At 43.0% G+C, this 17,091-nt stretch overlaps 1 protein-coding gene across 5 annotated transcripts in view; it reads left to right on the top strand.

The window, feature by feature from the left end:
* Window positions 1-17,091, top strand: part of STXBP5 (syntaxin binding protein 5) — a 267,766-nt gene that overhangs the window by 120,963 nt on the left and 129,712 nt on the right. For all 5 annotated transcript variants that reach the window (XM_019526951.1, XM_019526950.1, XM_019526954.1 and 2 more), the window contains exon 7: window positions 5,617-5,700. In XM_019526951.1, coding sequence (XP_019382496.1) covers window positions 5,617-5,700 — 84 coding nt within the window. The remainder of the gene's footprint in view (window positions 1-5,616; window positions 5,701-17,091) is intronic.

Raw genomic sequence — 17,091 nt, 5'->3', positions numbered from 1 at the left:
TGTTCTGTTTTGGGAGTCTCTGGAGTGCCAGATAGTGGAGCTCCAGACTGTGGTGCAGGGGCTGTGTGCCGTCAGGGATTGTGAACAGGAGATTGACTCATACTGCCAGGACCTTCACCCAAAGAAAGAAGAGGGAAGAGCTAGGTAACCTGCCAAAACAAGGGTGGACAAGAGGAGCTCCTATACTGTCCAACCAGGTGTTTGGATGAAGGTTGTCACCAGCCCCAAGGCTTGCTGCACTAGGGCCACCTATCCCCTGGATCTCTGCAACAGGTACGAACCCCTCGCAGCACCAGTACAGCCAGCAGAGCTGCCAGCTCCTGGATGTAAGGAAGAAATGCAACCAGCTACCACCCCTAAGAAGAAATGCAGAGTAGTCATCGTAGGAGACTTCCTCCTGAGGGGGGCAGAGGGAGCAATCTGCTGGCCCAGCCCCTGAGCCTGGGAGGTCTCTTACTGTATCTGGGATGTAGCTGAGATAACTTATCTGGCTCTCTGATCACTAGCGCATGTTCCTTACCTATGTGGGTACAAATGAGACAGCTCAGAGCAATCCTAGCTGGGTCCTGAATGACTACACAGCTCTGGGAGTGGGCCTCAGGGTGTTGGGGGCACAGGCGTTTTTTTTGCTATCCTTCCAGTTACAGGTCATGGGCTGAGGAGGGAGAGATGGATAGAAGTAGTGAACAGAAGACTGGTGCCATCGTGAAGGCTTTGGCTTCTATGACCCCAGTCTGCATTTCAGAGAGAGAGGCAGCAGTCTCTTGGGAGGGGATGGCCTCCACCTCACTCCATTGGGGAAGAAGCTCTTCTCAGCCAGAATGGCTGAACTGCTTGACCAGGCTTTAAACTAAGCTTTCCGGGGGATGGGCGTACAACCACCAGTGCAAGCTCACCAAGCATCAGCCACAAAATCATCAGGTTAGGCTGCTCAAGGGAACCCACGCCTACCTTAGCCCAGGAATGGAGCCTTTTCAGGAGCACAAGGAAGCCTAGGGCTTCCAATGGCATACTTACTTGCCTGTATACAAATGCCAGGAGCTTGAGGAATAAACAGGAGGAACTGGTCCTTCTGATAAACAGAAATGACTACAATCTCACAGGGATAAAGGAGACCTGGTGGGACTCCTCCTATGACTGGACCACTGGTATGGATGACTATACCCTATATAGGAGAGATCATGCTGAAAAAAGGGGCAGGGGTGTAACTCTCTATGTGAAGGAGCAGTACATTTCGCTACAAGTGGGGATTGGCACCCAAGGAGGGTGACTGAAGTTAAAATACAAGGGGAACTTGGTGAAGGGGATACAGTGGTGGGAGACTTCAGCTACCTGGATGTCTCATGGGAAGAGCACTCAGCCAAATCTGATCGGTCACAAAGCTTCCTCACATGTGTGGATGAGCTCTACCTTTCTTAAGAAGTTTATGGGCCAACAAGAGGAAAGGTGCTGCTGGACCTGGTACTGGCAAGAGCAGATGATCTAGTCAGCGACCTAAGAATCAAAGGGAAGCTGGGAGACTGTGACCATGAGTTGATCACTTCAACTATCTATTGCAAAGTTGGCAAATCAGTCAGCAAAGCAGAAGTCCTCAACTTCAGAAAAGCCAACTTTCATAAGTTCAGGCTGCTGTTCAGGCCCTGAGAGGCCATGATTTGACAGGGAGGGGAGTTCACGATGAGTGGTCACTCCTTAAGGAAGCGATCCTAGAGACACAAGGGAAGTCCATTCCAGCCTGTAGGAAAGGTAGCAAAGAGCTCAGCAACCCCTTTAGCTCAACGGGGAACTCATGGACCTCCTATGTCTAAAAAGAGAAGTTTATAAAGGATGGAAGACAGGAGACACCTCTAAGGAGAGTATTGTGCACTGGGCCACACCTGTAGGGAGTGAACTAGGAAAGCTAAGTTCCAACTGGCTACACGAATCAAGGACAATAAAAAGTCCTTCTTCAGGTATGTGGGAGGTCGGGGAGAAAAACCAACAGCAACATTGGACCCCTGCTAAACCAAATGGGGCAGCTGACAACTGACCCCCAGGAAAAGCCATTCTGCTTAATGATTACTTTGCATCAGTCTTTCACCAACCCGAAGGGACCACCCTGCCTAACAAAATGTGGGATGACCAGGATGAGGGTGACTATATGCCCACCATTGGCATAAATCTTGTGAAGGGAACACCTTGAGGGGATGGACACCCACAAATCAGCTGGTCCAGACTGCACCCAAGAGTGCTAAAGGAACTCACAGACGTTAGCTCAGCCGCTGGCAAGGATATTTGAGAACTTGTGGCGCTCGGGCAAAGTACCTGAAGATTGGAAGAGGGCCAGTGTGTGGTACCTATCTTCAAGAAAGCAGGGAAGGAAGATCTGGGAAACTACGGGCCAGTCACTTTGACCTCAATCCCTGGAAAAAATTATCAAAGAAACAGTTATCAACAGGCTAATAGAAAGCAAGATTCTGAGGGATAAGTCAGCATGGGTTTGTGGCAGGTAAGTCTTGCCTTACCAATCTCATTTCCTTCTATGACCAGATGACGCATTATCTGGACAAAGGGGAAGAGGTTGATATAATATATTTGGACTTTAAAAAACCTTTGACCTGGTGTCTCGTGATGTCCTCATGGAGAAATTAGGGAACTGCGGCCTTGACTACCCTACAGTCCAGTGACTGGGGAACTGGCTCTGAGGTCAGACCCAAAGAGTAGTAGTTGGTGGAACAGAATCAACATGGCACAGTGACCCGAGGTGTCCCACAAGGCTCCATTCTTGGACCTGTATCCATCAAGATCTTTATAAATTATTTGGACTCTGGTGTTAGAAGTGGACTGGCTAAGTTTGCTGATGACACCAAACTATGGGGAAGAGTGTCCACACGTGAGGTTGGGCTGGTGATCTGGGCCGACCTTGACAGGCTTGCAAGGTGGGTGGATGAAAACCTGATGGCACTCAATATGGAGAAATGCAAAGTGCTCCACTTTGAGGTGGGGGGAACCCCACATCATACTTATAGGCTCAGCAGTGCTACACTCGCTAGCACCATGAACGAAAGAGACTTGGGGGTCATGACTGACCACAAGATGACCGTGACCCACCAATGTGATACCGCAACTAGCAAAGCGAACAAAACTCTGGCTTGCATCTACTGATGCATCTCAAGCAAGATTCAGGAAGTCATCCTCCTGCTTTTTACTCGTCCTTGGTGAGGTCATAGTTGGAGTACTGCATCCAGTTCTAGGCTCCAGTTCAGAAAGGACGTGGAGAAGCTTGAAAGAGACCAGAGGAGAGCCACACACATGATCAGAGGGCAAGAGAGCATGCCTTATGAAGAGAGGCTGAGAGCCATGGTACTCTTCAGCCTGGAGAAGCATAGGCTCAGGGGTGACTTGGTGGCAACCTATAAGTAGATCAGGGTGTACATCAGGATCTGGGGGATTGCTTGTTTACCAGAGCACCCCAAGGGAAGACCAGGACCAATGGTCACAAACCCCTGCAAGACTGGTTTTAGGCTGGACATAAGGAAAAACTTCTTCACTGTCTGAGCCACCAGGGCCTGAAATTGACTCCCCCCAGAGGTGGTGCCAGCACCTACTCTGGACACTTTCAAGAAATATTTGGATGCCTGTCTTGCTGGGATCCTTTGACCCTAGCTGACTTCCTGCCACTTGGGCGAGGGGTTGGACCTGATGATCTTACAAAGTCCCTTCCAACCCTGTTTTTAGAGCCAGGTAGTTCCATAAGATAGAAGCAGATTATAAAACCAAGGGAAAAAGGTATCTATTAAAATACCTAAGTTAAAATACTACAAGGAGAAGTAAAGGAAAGCTGAAATACTTTCAGAGAAAATATTGCAGAATACAAGTTATAATAGAAAGCAGCTTAAGAAGGCATAGTCAATTTAAGCAAGTTGAAGTGTTTGAGAGAAATGGATTAGAAAAATAAATTTTCAGCCTTTTGGTTCATTTATATTAATTGTGTTTAGTTCATGGAGCAATATATTTTATTGTGTTGATTAAAGGTTACAACCTGTTTTAAGTGTTTTCTATACATTTCTGTGAACATCTATTGATGCTGAAATTAGTAGGATTTTTGGCTGCTCAGCATTCCTGTATTTCAGGCTACTTGCATTTGTAATTAAAGATTTAGGTGCCAAACTTGAAGCATCTGTATCAGAAAATATTGGCCTTAGAGCCATATGTCTATTTTATTCACATGGCAACTTATAAGAATTAACAGGTGTTGTTGTAGACCTGCAAGGAGTGCAGCATGTTCTTCAAAGAGTCTCACAAGCTGCTTATGCACATTCAGATGACCTAGAATTCTCCAAGGCTTGTTCTCCTGGACAAGAAACTTATCCAGAGATGCCTGCAAAGGCATTTGAATACTGTGCTCCTGAAAATGAAAGAGCTCGCAGTGCTGTCACTGCACAGCCAGGGGAAACTTATTCAGATATCTTAGTGTAACCTGCAGCCTCTTGCAGTCTGTCTGGACACAGATGGCAGTGGTGCACAGGGCAGCCCTGATTGGCTGACCCAGACCAGGGTTACTTTTCTCCTGGAAGAGCCATTTTTACTTTGGGAGAAAAATCCTGAACATGTTTGCTCATGGGTTCTACTGGGAGAGCAGCAACTTTCCTAGGAGAACCTAAATGTCTGTACATGGCCTAAGTTGCTCTGCCTCAGTGGGGAGAAAATAAAATGTTTCTCTTACCTTTTACTTCTGAGTAACTTAATAATGAACAGCAGTGGGGAGCAAACAGTAGTGTTTCATGTTGACCTGTCAGATTTAAAGAATCCCTTGAGTCTCAACTGTTTCAAACAGGGATTGACAACCTATGGTCCATAGGCCAGATTCGGCTCCTGGAGCCATTTGATCTGGCCTGTGGACATGGGGCTTCAGCAGTCAGATTGACCCAATTTGGATTGGAAGTGGAAGGTTGTGTAGTGGGTGGGCAGTAAAATCCATTTGCCACCACTGCGGTTCCCAGCAGTTGCTCACAGAATATACTTGCTGCTGCCACTTTTTCCTGTGGTGATATGGAAAGATCATCTGCCTTTGGTGCTTTTCTCTCCAGCAGTGGGGGTCTTCAACAGTAGTTGCTTTCTTTTGCCATTGCAGAGATAAATTACACCTGCAGACACTTCCTGTGCAACCTCTGGGAAAAGCAGCAGTGGCAACTAGATCCTACCATCCATCTTCCCTCTGCCTTCTGGGCTTCCTTGGACCTGACCTGAGCCAATCCGGTCCGCTGACTGAAAAGGTTGTCAACCATTGGCTCAGAAAATGCAAAATGCATGAGCAAAATCTTTTCCAGCTCTGTGTTATCTAAAATGTTAATCTGTGTGTTAGGGCCATGACAAAGTAAATAGGAAGTAAACATTGCACGGTGATGGCACAAACAAACATTTATCTCTGCAACTCTTGTCTTCATTAAACTATGTCCTAATTTTTAAAAACCTTCTAACACAGATCATGCTGATCACAAGAGATTTTGATGTATGAGTGAATGTGCATCTAATATCATGGCAGTTCCTCTTCCTCAGAACAAGAGTTGCGGTATTTTAAATGACCTTTTTCTTTCATTCTTAAAGCTATAATAGTACTTCCTCTAATTCTTGCAGCTCCTGATTGGCTTTGAATCTGGAATAGTCGCACTATGGGACCTCAAGTCAAAAAAGGCAGATTACAGATATACACATGATGAGGTAATAAGTTATTCTAAATCTGATTTTTATGTTTGCATGGTTTAAATGTATTTTCATATCATGGTTTAATAGTTCAGTATTTGATAATACTTTGTATATTAAACATTTAAAAGGGAATACTGTATTTCTCTGTTGATGACAATGCAGAATCATTTACCTATGCTATTTAAAAGCAGACCATTGGCTTATAACATATTTGTGGAATAAAAATGACAGTTTTTTCTTAATGATATGCTGCACATTTGGCCAACTTGGTTTGGGTCTGCATGCAGACCCAAACCAATTTCCCTTGTTTTCGTTTAGCTCAGTATGTGTTATTCCTTTTTTAAACAGTTTACAAACTTAAACACTTCCTTTAAAATTCAAAGAAACTTATTTTTGAACCAGACTAAATATTGAAACAAGGGTGAGATTTTGTAATGAATAACTTTCAAGATGTGGACATTGTTGTAAATGCTGTGGTGTTGGCAGGATAGGCTCTGAGGATTTCTTCAAAGTTTTGCGAGTGTATCTTTACCAGTCTGTCTGGTTTGGGAGTTTATTCTCTTAAACAACAAAAATAAATTTAACAGTTGAATCTGTACAATTTTGAAATTTGCAAACAGTTCTACAAGCTGTTTTAGGAGAGAGATTAGCAATGTATCACATTTAGTAGAAGGTTGGGGGAGTGGTGTTCAGTTAATCCAGGAAACATGCGAGAGGCAAGGGTATTTTTGTGGTACTTTTTATGGGACCAACTCCATAGCTGAGGGAGAAATTTGACAAGCTTTTGGGTACATGATGCCCTTCTTTCTAAGAGTAAATGTAGTTGGGTAATTTTAACTTGGTAGTGTCATGTTAGGGTTTACAATAAATGTGAGGAAGCAGAATTTATTTTAAAATATCCTTTAAAATATTATGCCAATATTTAGGTGAGTTATTTTTTAAAACATTTTTGGGGATTTAAAGCTGATTAGAAAGAAGAAATAATCACAGAACCCAATTAAATAAAATCCTTGTAGCTCAAAATCACTTACTCAGTTAAAGTTAATGGACCACATCCAACAAAATCACTACACAGCTGTAAAAGTACTCCTTCCTATTCCAGTTCAGTCCATTACACCAAGCTAAAGAGGCCAAATAATGTTTTGTTCTTTTTTCTCCTTCATTCTCTTGAGCAGTTTCCACAAGATTAGATGTTTTAGGTCTTTCGTAGATGTTAATATTAGCATGCAGTTGGGATTAGAAGAATTTCATTTTTGGTCCCATGCCAGACATATGTGGCAGGATGCACCATTTTTGGGATCAAGAATAAATTTCCCCTTATCCCAATTTGTGATGGCCAGTGAGGGGAGCCTGACATCAGGACCTGCTCCATGCTGCAGGCTACCCAGCCACAGGCAGCTTGAAAGTCAAGCTGTGAGGCCTGCCATGGGAGAACTGATTCGCCCATGCTGGGCTGTGCACTGATTGTTGTTTGGTTTTTTAAATGAGTGATCCGTGAGGGGCTTAAACCGCATTGGGACGTTAAAAAAGTGTGCGTGTAGCTGAATAACATGAGTCCAGGATCAGGGAGAGACCCCCACAATGTCAGCTCATGCCATCCCTAGGTTTTTAAAAAGTTGGCGTGCAATGCTGTTTTAATAAAGTCCTGAGGTGGCATGACTGTGGTCAAGGAGAGGAGGCTTTCTGATCTTGGGCTCATACTACCCCAGGACCGTAAATCCTGGATGCAACTCCATAGCCCTACATGTTGGAAGGCCAACGGTGGGGAGAGGCTCCATGATCTCAGGCTTACAATGCCCCAAGAATTTTAAAAGGCATGGTGCCACCCAGTTGCAGTGCTGCCCTTTGAACATGCCGGCTCCTTGTAGGCCAGCATGTTCAAAGGATGTGCATGCGGCTGGACTGGACCTGTGGCTCTTGCCTGTGCGCCACATTCAAAATAAAGCATGATACAGGCTGGCCACAAAAATGTTCTATGTATAAAACCCATGACTGAAATGGAGGTATAACCTTTTTATCATTTTTTATTTTTGGTATCAATTGTGGCAATGCACAGTGAGGGGCAAATCAGTGAAGGGCAAGAAAACACGAAGACCATGGGATTAGTTCAGTGTCATTTCACACTGATTGTTTGGCACATGGATTTCCTTCCTCATGTGTCTGTCTTTCTACAAAGGATATTCCATGTTGGTTTAGATCATTTGTTCATGCAGTCAAGGGGTGTCTAAGATGCAACCTGTACACCCATACTGTCCAGCTTGCGGGCTCCCCAGAGGGCTGGAAATTTGGCTGTGTGGCATAAGGTGGCAGGATTAATTGCTGTGGCTCCCAGAATTGACGCTGCTGCCACTCATCCTGCCGCCAAATTTCTAGCTCGGTTGGGAGCCTTGTGGTTCATATCTTGTGTGTGAAGCCATGTTGTGTGGCTCACAGGACCAGAAATTTTGGTGGTGGGAAGAGTGGCAGCTGCTCCAACTCTGGGAGTTGTCGTAGTTGATGCTGCCACCACTGGGTTCCATCCCATGGACCGGATGATGTGGCCCCATGCTATTCATCTGGTTTGGATGAGTTGGATACCACAGTTATAGTTCCTTGTGCTTGCCCAGCAGGCAAACTGTCTGCCTTTCTTCTGTATTTCCAGGTCATGTCATTTTTTGAATGGCATGAACTAAGCTCACTTGAGGATTTTGCTGTGAAACAGCCTTGAACATTATTTACAGTATTTACTTGATTCCAAAATGAGGTTTTTTCCCTATCTGTATAACATAGTGGAGGAAGCCCCTCTTCTTGGAATTGATTACAAAGCAGTGGGGGGTACAGATGGCTGCAGTGGCTCTGGCCTCCAGCCCTGTTCCAGCCTGGGGCATGGAGGAAGTATACTCTCACTCCAGCCTGGTCCAGTAGCAGTTGCAGTGGGGTTGTGGCAGTTCCAGCTGCTAGGGACCAGAGTATGAACGTGGGTCCATAGTATGAACATGCTTCATGCCCCAGGCTTAAGTGGCACCAGAACAAGTGTAAGTAGCTGAGGCTGTGGGAGAGGGGGAGATGAGGGAAGGGAGGGCAGGCATGGGCAGTAGATGGTGGGTGGGGACAGGTGAAAGATATGGGGGGAGCAAAGGCCAGAGGTCAAGCTACTTGATTTCCCCCTCAACACCTGCTGTTCTGCCACTGATTTCCCCACTTCAGCTGGTTAGGGGGAGGCCACATGTGAATTTTTAAAATGACATGGCAATAATTAGATTCTGGGTATGGAAAATTTATAATAAATGTATACATTTTCCATGCATGAAATCTAATTACTGGGGGGTTGTCTTAAATTTACAGTTGTCTTAGGTTTAGGTAAATTTAGTATTATCACATCTTAATAGGTTGCATGCCCCACTTTTTTACATAACCTATGTATGATGTGTATGTGTGTATGTATATGTGTATGTGGGTGGGTGTGAAGTGTACTCTGTCCAAGTTTGTGGACAATACTAAATTGTGCACACTACGGAGAGTAGGGAACAATTGCAGGGAGACCTGGACAGGTTAGAAAAGTGAGCAGTACACAATAGGATGCAATGCAACAAAGACAAGTGCAGAATGCTGCACCTAGGGCACAAAAATATCCAACACACCTACTGGCTGAGAAGTGACCCTCTCAGCAGCACAGAAGCGGAAAGGGATCTCGGAGTCATAGTGGACTCCAAGATGAACATAGGTTGTCGGTGTGATGAAATCATCAGCAAAGCTAACCGCAATTTATCATGCATCAGCAGATGCATGACAAATAGATCCAAGGAGGTGATACTTCCCCTTTATGCGTCATTGGTCAGACCGCAGTTTTGGGTGCCGTACTTCAAGAAGGATGTTGATAGACTCGACAGGGTCCAGAGGAGGGCCACTCATATGGTTAGGGGCTTACAGGACAAGCCCTATGAGGAGAGACTGAGGGACCCGAACATCTTCAGCCTCCACAAGAGAAGTCTGAGAGGTGATCTTGTGGCCACCTACAAATTCATTAGGGGAACGCAGCAAGGGATCAGAGAGGCTCTGTTCACCAGGGTGACTTCTGGAGTAACAAGGAAAAATAGTCACAGAGTGACAAAGAGCAGATTTAGGCTAGCTATCGGGACAGACTTCTTCATGGTAAGGCTGGCCAAAATTTGGAATGGGCTTCCGAGGGAGGCGGTGCTCTCCCCTACCTTGGGGGTCTTTAAGAGAAGGCTGGATAGGCATCTGGCTGGGGTCATCTGACCCCAGCACTCTTTCCTGCCTAGGCAGGGGGTCAGACTCAATGATCTGTTGAGGTCCCTTCCGACCCTAGCATCTATGAATCCATATAGATATCTATATAGATAGATATTTGCATTTGAATGCAAAACTGTAAAAAGAAAAATACCAGTTTATCAAATGACCTTTTTTGAGGTTTTACCTTGTAGTTGAATGTTCAGTGCTGTCTTCTGTTATACTCATTAGTTTTGTTAATGTAAAGTAAAATTTCAAACATTTATTTTCTAACCTGCCTTTTGTGCTTTCTAGACAGTTACTAGTACAGAAAGCCATTAATTCTAGGTATGGGTGTCAACATAGTAATTGATTTAGAAATAACTTTGTGGTGTGATATTAAGGTCTGTCTTCTGCTGTCAGGAACTTGGCTACATGTTCCTTGGCCCCTTTTGAGAATCAAGGTTTGGAACAACCCAAATCTTCAAAGTAAAAAAAAAAAAAAAAAATTGGAAAAGCTACAGAGTTCTTTCTGTAGGTTGTTTTCTTTTTCACTTCAACTTAATCATAAAAAAAATGTTTAATCACTTAAGCGCTCTTTTTGACATCTTTGTGAAGAAAAGGTATAATTTTGATAACAGCTGAATACTACAAAAATTACTACCTTAAATTAGATCAGTGGTCATCAACTGGTGGATCTTGGAGCCTTTTGTGATAGATCTTGGAGCCTCTTGGCATTGATCCAAGGCTGGGATGGGGGCTGAGTGCCCACATGCATGCAAGTGCTGCCGTAGCCCAGCGGATCAGTCTGTAGGGGAGGGAAGGGACGGGGGCTAGATTGTGGTCCCTGTGATGAGCAACAGTGCTGCAGAGGCAGGAGCAGGGGTAAGTTGAGTGGGGCCCCAACCTGCTGGAGAGGCATACCCCCAAATAACTTTTTCTCCCTCTGCCTTGATCTGCCCACCACAGACTTAGCTGCTGAGCAGGGAGGGGAGTGGGGTGGTGGCGGAAGCACACGGTAGATGTTGGGTTGCTTTTAAATGCCAATGGTGATCTCCTACTTAAAAAGGTTGGAGACCACTGGGTTAGATAATAAAGTTTAAACCAGTACTGTTTTTACTCAAATACAAAAGAAGGTTTTCCTCCCAATCAGCATGGGAGAAAAGCCCCATTTCTTACACTCAGATACAGGGAAACCTCATTAAATACATTATTTATCATTAAACTGCTATCAAAAGCAACAAATGCCCAATGGAAATCAACTGTGAAGTTGTTTAAATGCAGTCAACACTGAGTATGACCATAAAACACATGGGCAAGTATATAGATGGGAACCTACCACAAGGATAAGTGAGTGAAGTCTATCTGAATTAGACATATGGTAGTGCCCATTAAGCGTGTTCCCCCTCACCACTTGCTCTTTGTAAGCCATGGTGAGTCACTACACTGCATACACTTTTACTTCCTTTTTACACCCATAGCCAAGCTGTGCCTTTCTTTTCCCATTTACAAGAGTCCTGTTTCTTCACTATCCTTTAAATGTTTGGCAGACATCACAAATAGGGCCCCAGACATCTCACCTAGAATCCCTCTGTTGCCCCTTCTCTCAGCCTGTCGCATATGATTAGTGTGGCCCTCCCATCCATGAGATGGCACCAGATTGCCCTGCGTTTCATTTTCACATAAATTTTTGGAGGATCCAAGGACTCACAACAAGAACACCTGATTCCAGTTGTGGGCAGTGAGGGGGGAGTGTAACCTGTGGCTAATTAGGACATGGATCCTTCATGGGGGCATATCTGGAATATACTGCTTTGCAGTGCTGAGTTAGCTTGACAGGCTGGGGCCCAGCTTAGTGTGCTATATGGTAAATCATGAGCCTTTTGGCTTTTGACTAATATCATTCATGGTTTGTACTATATGTAAATAGGTGCCTAAGTGCTACTTAAAAGAGTGTTTAGGGACTACCTGTGTTAAAACTTACAGCAGTTTCCAAAAAAGGATAACATGCCTCAGTTCTGGATAAATTAAGTCTATGGGCACAATATGGAAATTACTGTAGTTATATTTAATTTCAAGGCAAGTATTTTCAAAATTGCTCCTCACTTACATGTGCTTAGGGAGAGCAGGGTCTGATGGTAAGAGTGGGGTGGGGAGGGCTATGAAGAGCAGCAGAGGGGAATGGGGCTATCTGACCCCCTCCCCCTAGATATATTTTCCCTACTGTAGCAGTGGGAGGGGGATATATTCAAAGCAGACCTCCAATAGTTAGATTCTAGACCTGGAACATTATAACAAATTTATAAATGTTCCATATGTAAAATCTGATTATTGGGGGTTATCTTATAATAAGATGGAGGGAGTGTTCCAATCCATCTGGCCCCCCATTCCAGTGTAGGCTTGGCAAACCCCAGCTTGGAGTCCCTCCCCCACTTCTCCCCCTGAACTATTTTTCTTACCCAGGAAGTTACACACCAAGACATGTTTCTTAGTACCAGATAGGTAAAGATTTGCTTTTTGTCAAGAGTAAAGGGGACAATTTTCCATATTTCTACATCCAGAAAACTGCAGAGATCCCTTACCAAGTCATTCCATGAGTGCATTTCTCTGAATCACCTTTTGCTTTACTTTTAATTATTGTGGCATGGCTTTGATTTTATTTTTTCTTCTTATATAGTCAGTCTAAAGGTAGGTAATACAGCAGAACAAGTTATCCTTTAGACAGCTTTCCCTTGGTATCAGAATTTTTTCCAACTGCAGGTTAGTGAGGAAAACTTCCTCTTTAGATGTCTGTGTCAGGTTGCCTTATAAGAGGAAAGGACTGTAGGTTCTGGAGTCTTACTGAGACCAGATCAGAGTTGAGGTTTTTTTAGATCAGAACATTTTTCATAGGAAAGCCCAATTACTTAGAAAAGGCACTCAAAGCAACTTTGATTAAAGTATTGTTTATGCTGATAGCTTTAAATTGAGGGAGAGATTTTCAGAATAAAAAAAGGGAATAGTGGCAGTCTGTTACCTCGTATCTTCTATAGTATGAGCTGGCTACCATTTCTTTTGTGTACAAGTTGTGTAGTTGATGTCTCCTGGGCAGTTATTTCTGTCTGTATTCTTGATAATTTTACTTTCAGTATTGCTAGTAAGGTCCCCATAGCTTTGGATTTAGTAAAACCTGGAAGTGAAGAAACAGATATGATGTTCTCTGGCATATTCTGTCCAACAAAATTGAACAGCCTACTTAGAAATGAATAAAGGAAAGGAAGCTTCTCTTGATTGCTGCCCTAAACGAGGTTTCAGATCTAATGACCTTTTGAAAAGATACAAGGGAAGGTAAAAGATTCAAAAGAAACTGGATGCTGACTTGATCTCTCCCTCCCAAAAAAGAAAAGAAAAACCTATGGTAGACACTCAGGGTGCTTTTTCTTTTTCTATTTTTTTTTTTGTAGCTGTTATACATTACACTGTACATTTACTGTGGATTTTAGATGCATCTTTGTGGAATTTCTAAGTCTTCTGCTGTAAGCACCATAATACTGAAATGTGTAATTATTTGTGTTTCTGACAGTATGGGAATTTGATTGGTTCCCATTTCAATGGTGATTTAACAATCCCTATAACTTTGTTCAGATAGATCGGGGGCGGGCAATTATTTCAGACGGAGGACTGCTTACTGAGTTTTGGCAAGCCATTGGGGGCCACATGAGAGGCAGCCAAGGGCAAATAAATAGTAATTTTCTTAATTTTGGTGGGCCCCACAAGCTGGATAGAATGGTCTGGCGGACTGCAGCCGGCCGCCAGACCACATTTTGCCCACCTCTGTGACTAGATATTAAGCAGATTAGCTATTCAGTAACTGCATAGTGAAACCCTTTAATCTTCCAGATTTCTCATGTTTTTGCAAATGCAGTTAGGATGCAGCATATAAAGGAATTCTGTGATACCGTTGAGCTTTTCATTTAAAATCTTTCTATTTTTCAGTTTGGTGGCTGAGTAATGTTCATATTAACACAATTGTCTTCTGACCACAGTTGTTTTGTGACATGTTTTTGGGGGAGGAGGGAAGAAAACCCTTTTTTATTAGTGCTACTAATAAAAGTACTGCCTTTTTGCAGAAAAACAATTAGCTTCTGTATTATAAAATTAGTTTCTGAGTCTCACTTTCATGGACTTGTTCTTACCTCTGCCACCTAACAAAATGTATAATCGCTATAAATCAAAACTTAGTGTGCATATAATTTATCTCACATTTTATAATAAGCTTATGTATTGTAAGAAAGGTCAACCAGTATGCCTGTGTTTACCACATTCTGATAGTCTTCACAGCTACTGGCCTACCTGTTTAAACTTTACACCTTTCTATTTCCACTGAATTTCCATAGTTCAGTAAGGAAGATGAAAGGACTGCTGCTACTGAACTTTATCTGTATCTGACAAAGCTGGCTGTCACCTACAAAAGTTCATGCCTCCCTGAGCTAGTTTGACTCTAGTGTATTACCCTACCTTACCGTCTGTCTGTCCTCAGGAGACTTGAAAGAATTGTGAGGGGAAGAAAAAGAATAATAAGTAGCTTAGAATTGAACTTTCTCTCTGTGTGATTCTGTAAAGTACTGAAAACTCTTGACCCTAATCTAGCACAACACGTTTACTGGCTTTGCTGGATATAGGAGGACTGCTGTTCTGCCAAAGAAATGCATCCCAATTCAATAGTGGACCCAAAGTAGCCAGTGTAGGATCTTTCTACTGCCCAAACTGTACCTGAACTGTTGAATTCTTTCTAGTTTTCTATTGGTATGGATTTCTTATTCTCTTCCAGTGCTAAATGCCAGTGTTTTTAAAAGTTTTATAATCATTTACTAATATAATTGTTCAAAGTGGAATGGGGAATAAGAAGATCAATGTAGAAATAATGAGAGTCAAGTCATGGAAGAAAATGCAAGTCACCAAACAGAAGAAAGAACTGTGTTGGAAGGTGAAGTGGATTTGTTAATAGGTTAGAGTGTGGACATACGGTTCAGAATAAGGAATTCAGAGTGTCATCTTTGCTTCAGGAGCAGGATATCCCTGATCCTTTGGTGGGAGGGGAGGAATTTGTGCTCATGAGCAAACAGTTTCAATAGGCTAGTTTGCCTTTGTCAGTAGATATGAGTAATCCCTAAAAGGAATTACTGGAACCAGTAGCATAACTAAGGATGAGATTACAAAATATAGTTAGTTCATATTAAGAATACTTAAAACATGAATGATCACACATTAAGGTTTTTGAAGGCTAAACACCAAACACCAAATTGCCACGGACATAATCACCAAAGATCAAAATAGCATCTTTGCAAAGCTTATCTTTTTAATACCATAATGGAATAGGCATATTGATCTCAGTGCTGTGATACATTCTCATAAAAATATAATGTGCTTTACTATTTAAATATTTATCATAAAGGCAAACAAAGAATTATATATAGGAAACCATCGATCCTCTGGGTCATGGTGTACACGTAAGAGATGTAGTCAGATGCCTGATGATTCTGTTGGTGGCTAAGCCCAATTTGAGTGATGGCTTGTCGCAAGTTTCACAGATTGGAGTCCCAGTTTATAGCATGCTGCTTGCGTCTTTCTCACTTTGCTTCCATTCTCTGGATCAAAGCCACTTCATGTTGAGCTGCACCCAGTACCAGATGTTCCCTCCAGACCAGATGGGGTTCTGCACGTTTCTTCCAGCTTTCTACATTGATGTTGGATGACTTTATCATTTTTGCATACATCATGGTACCATCATAGAGGACAACCCCACTTTCTAGAGCCATCTCAAATCTCACTAAACAAAATATTTTTGGGGATATGGTCTCCTCCCATTCTCCTGATAGGGAATAGATCTATTGCAGTCTCCTCAAATGATCGTTTAAAACAATATACCAAAGCTGAGAACCCGTGGCAGCAGAAAAGCTATAGCCAAAGCTACTCACTTTTGAATTTCATTAAATTCCTGGTATCAGTCCTTGTGTTGCTTTATCATCATGACTGTTCACTTTATGAAACAAAAGACTGTGAAAGACATTATTTTTAATTGGGATTCATAGCACTTGAATCCTTACATAAGTTAATTTTATTAAGTCTTATGTGTTCAAGTTCAACTACAGAAGTATAGACTGTAGAATTCCAAGTTTTCCAATTTTTCTAAGGTAAGTACCTTGAAACATACGTTGGTGTAAAGACCTGTTATGTGCAACGATTTCAGCTGCAAAAACACTTCCTTTGTAAGAGCATAGACCTTTATTCTGAAATAGTATTTTATTTGTTTGGGACTTTTGATTTCTTTCCATCTCCCCAAGCCAGCTGTTTTCCACTTCAAAGCCATTTTTAAGATTAATTTGAAAACATGCTATTGCAGTTACAGTGGTTTCGGAGCCATTGCGATTGTTGCAAAACCATATCGGCATCTGACTGTGCACTTCAAGATTTCTAAAAAATGACATGTTTTCTAGTTTTGGTAAATAATGAAAAACTGTTATAAGAACTTCCAAAAATTTGAGAGGACCATAGCTTCTGTTTTAAAGGGAGCGTGCTGTAAGAGAGAGACAACATTTTCCTTCTTTAGGATATATACTAACAAGAATCTTCAAAACATATGGGAAGCAGAAATCTATTTTTATTGTGTGGCATCACTATTTTTGTCTTCAGCTATGCCAAAAAGCTAGTATTTGGCTTACAATCAAAAGTCAGTGAGTACCACTGGATGTTACACTTTGAGCGGCATTAGTTATAACTTTATTAATGTTACCTGTAAATAATATATTGGTTGCCTATTTGATCGGCACCAATAAAAGGGAAACTTACATTATCACCTATTGGCTTTTTTTGGCTGTTGTAGCTTATAATGCTTACTGATGCCTGGACAGCTGGGTTCCTTCTCCCTCACGGGGCTGGAGCCCCTGGATGCTTGGGTTCCCCCTAGCAGGCGGACAGCATTCTAGCCTGCAAGGGGTCCTGCCTTGGGGCTTCCAAAAGTGAGATGCTGGGGGCGCCATGTGCATGGCTAGGAACACAGCCAGGCAGCGTAGAGAGCGGGTAACTCTCTGGGCAGGGGCTGGGGGTGCTGCCTAGACAGGGTGGTGAATGAGACCCTGGGCTGAGGCTGGCAGTGGGACAGAGCCACAGGCGGGGGTGGGGGTGGCTCCCCACCACACGCACCCCCTGCGTAGGCAT

The sequence above is a fragment of the Gavialis gangeticus genome, unplaced genomic scaffold (assembly GCF_001723915.1).
Source record: "Gavialis gangeticus isolate Ggan-Ray unplaced genomic scaffold, GavGan_comp1, whole genome shotgun sequence".
Classification (NCBI taxonomy): Eukaryota; Metazoa; Chordata; order Crocodylia; family Gavialidae; genus Gavialis; species Gavialis gangeticus.
Note: the sequence above shows the minus strand (reverse complement) of the source record. Positions and strands in the feature narration are given on the sequence as shown.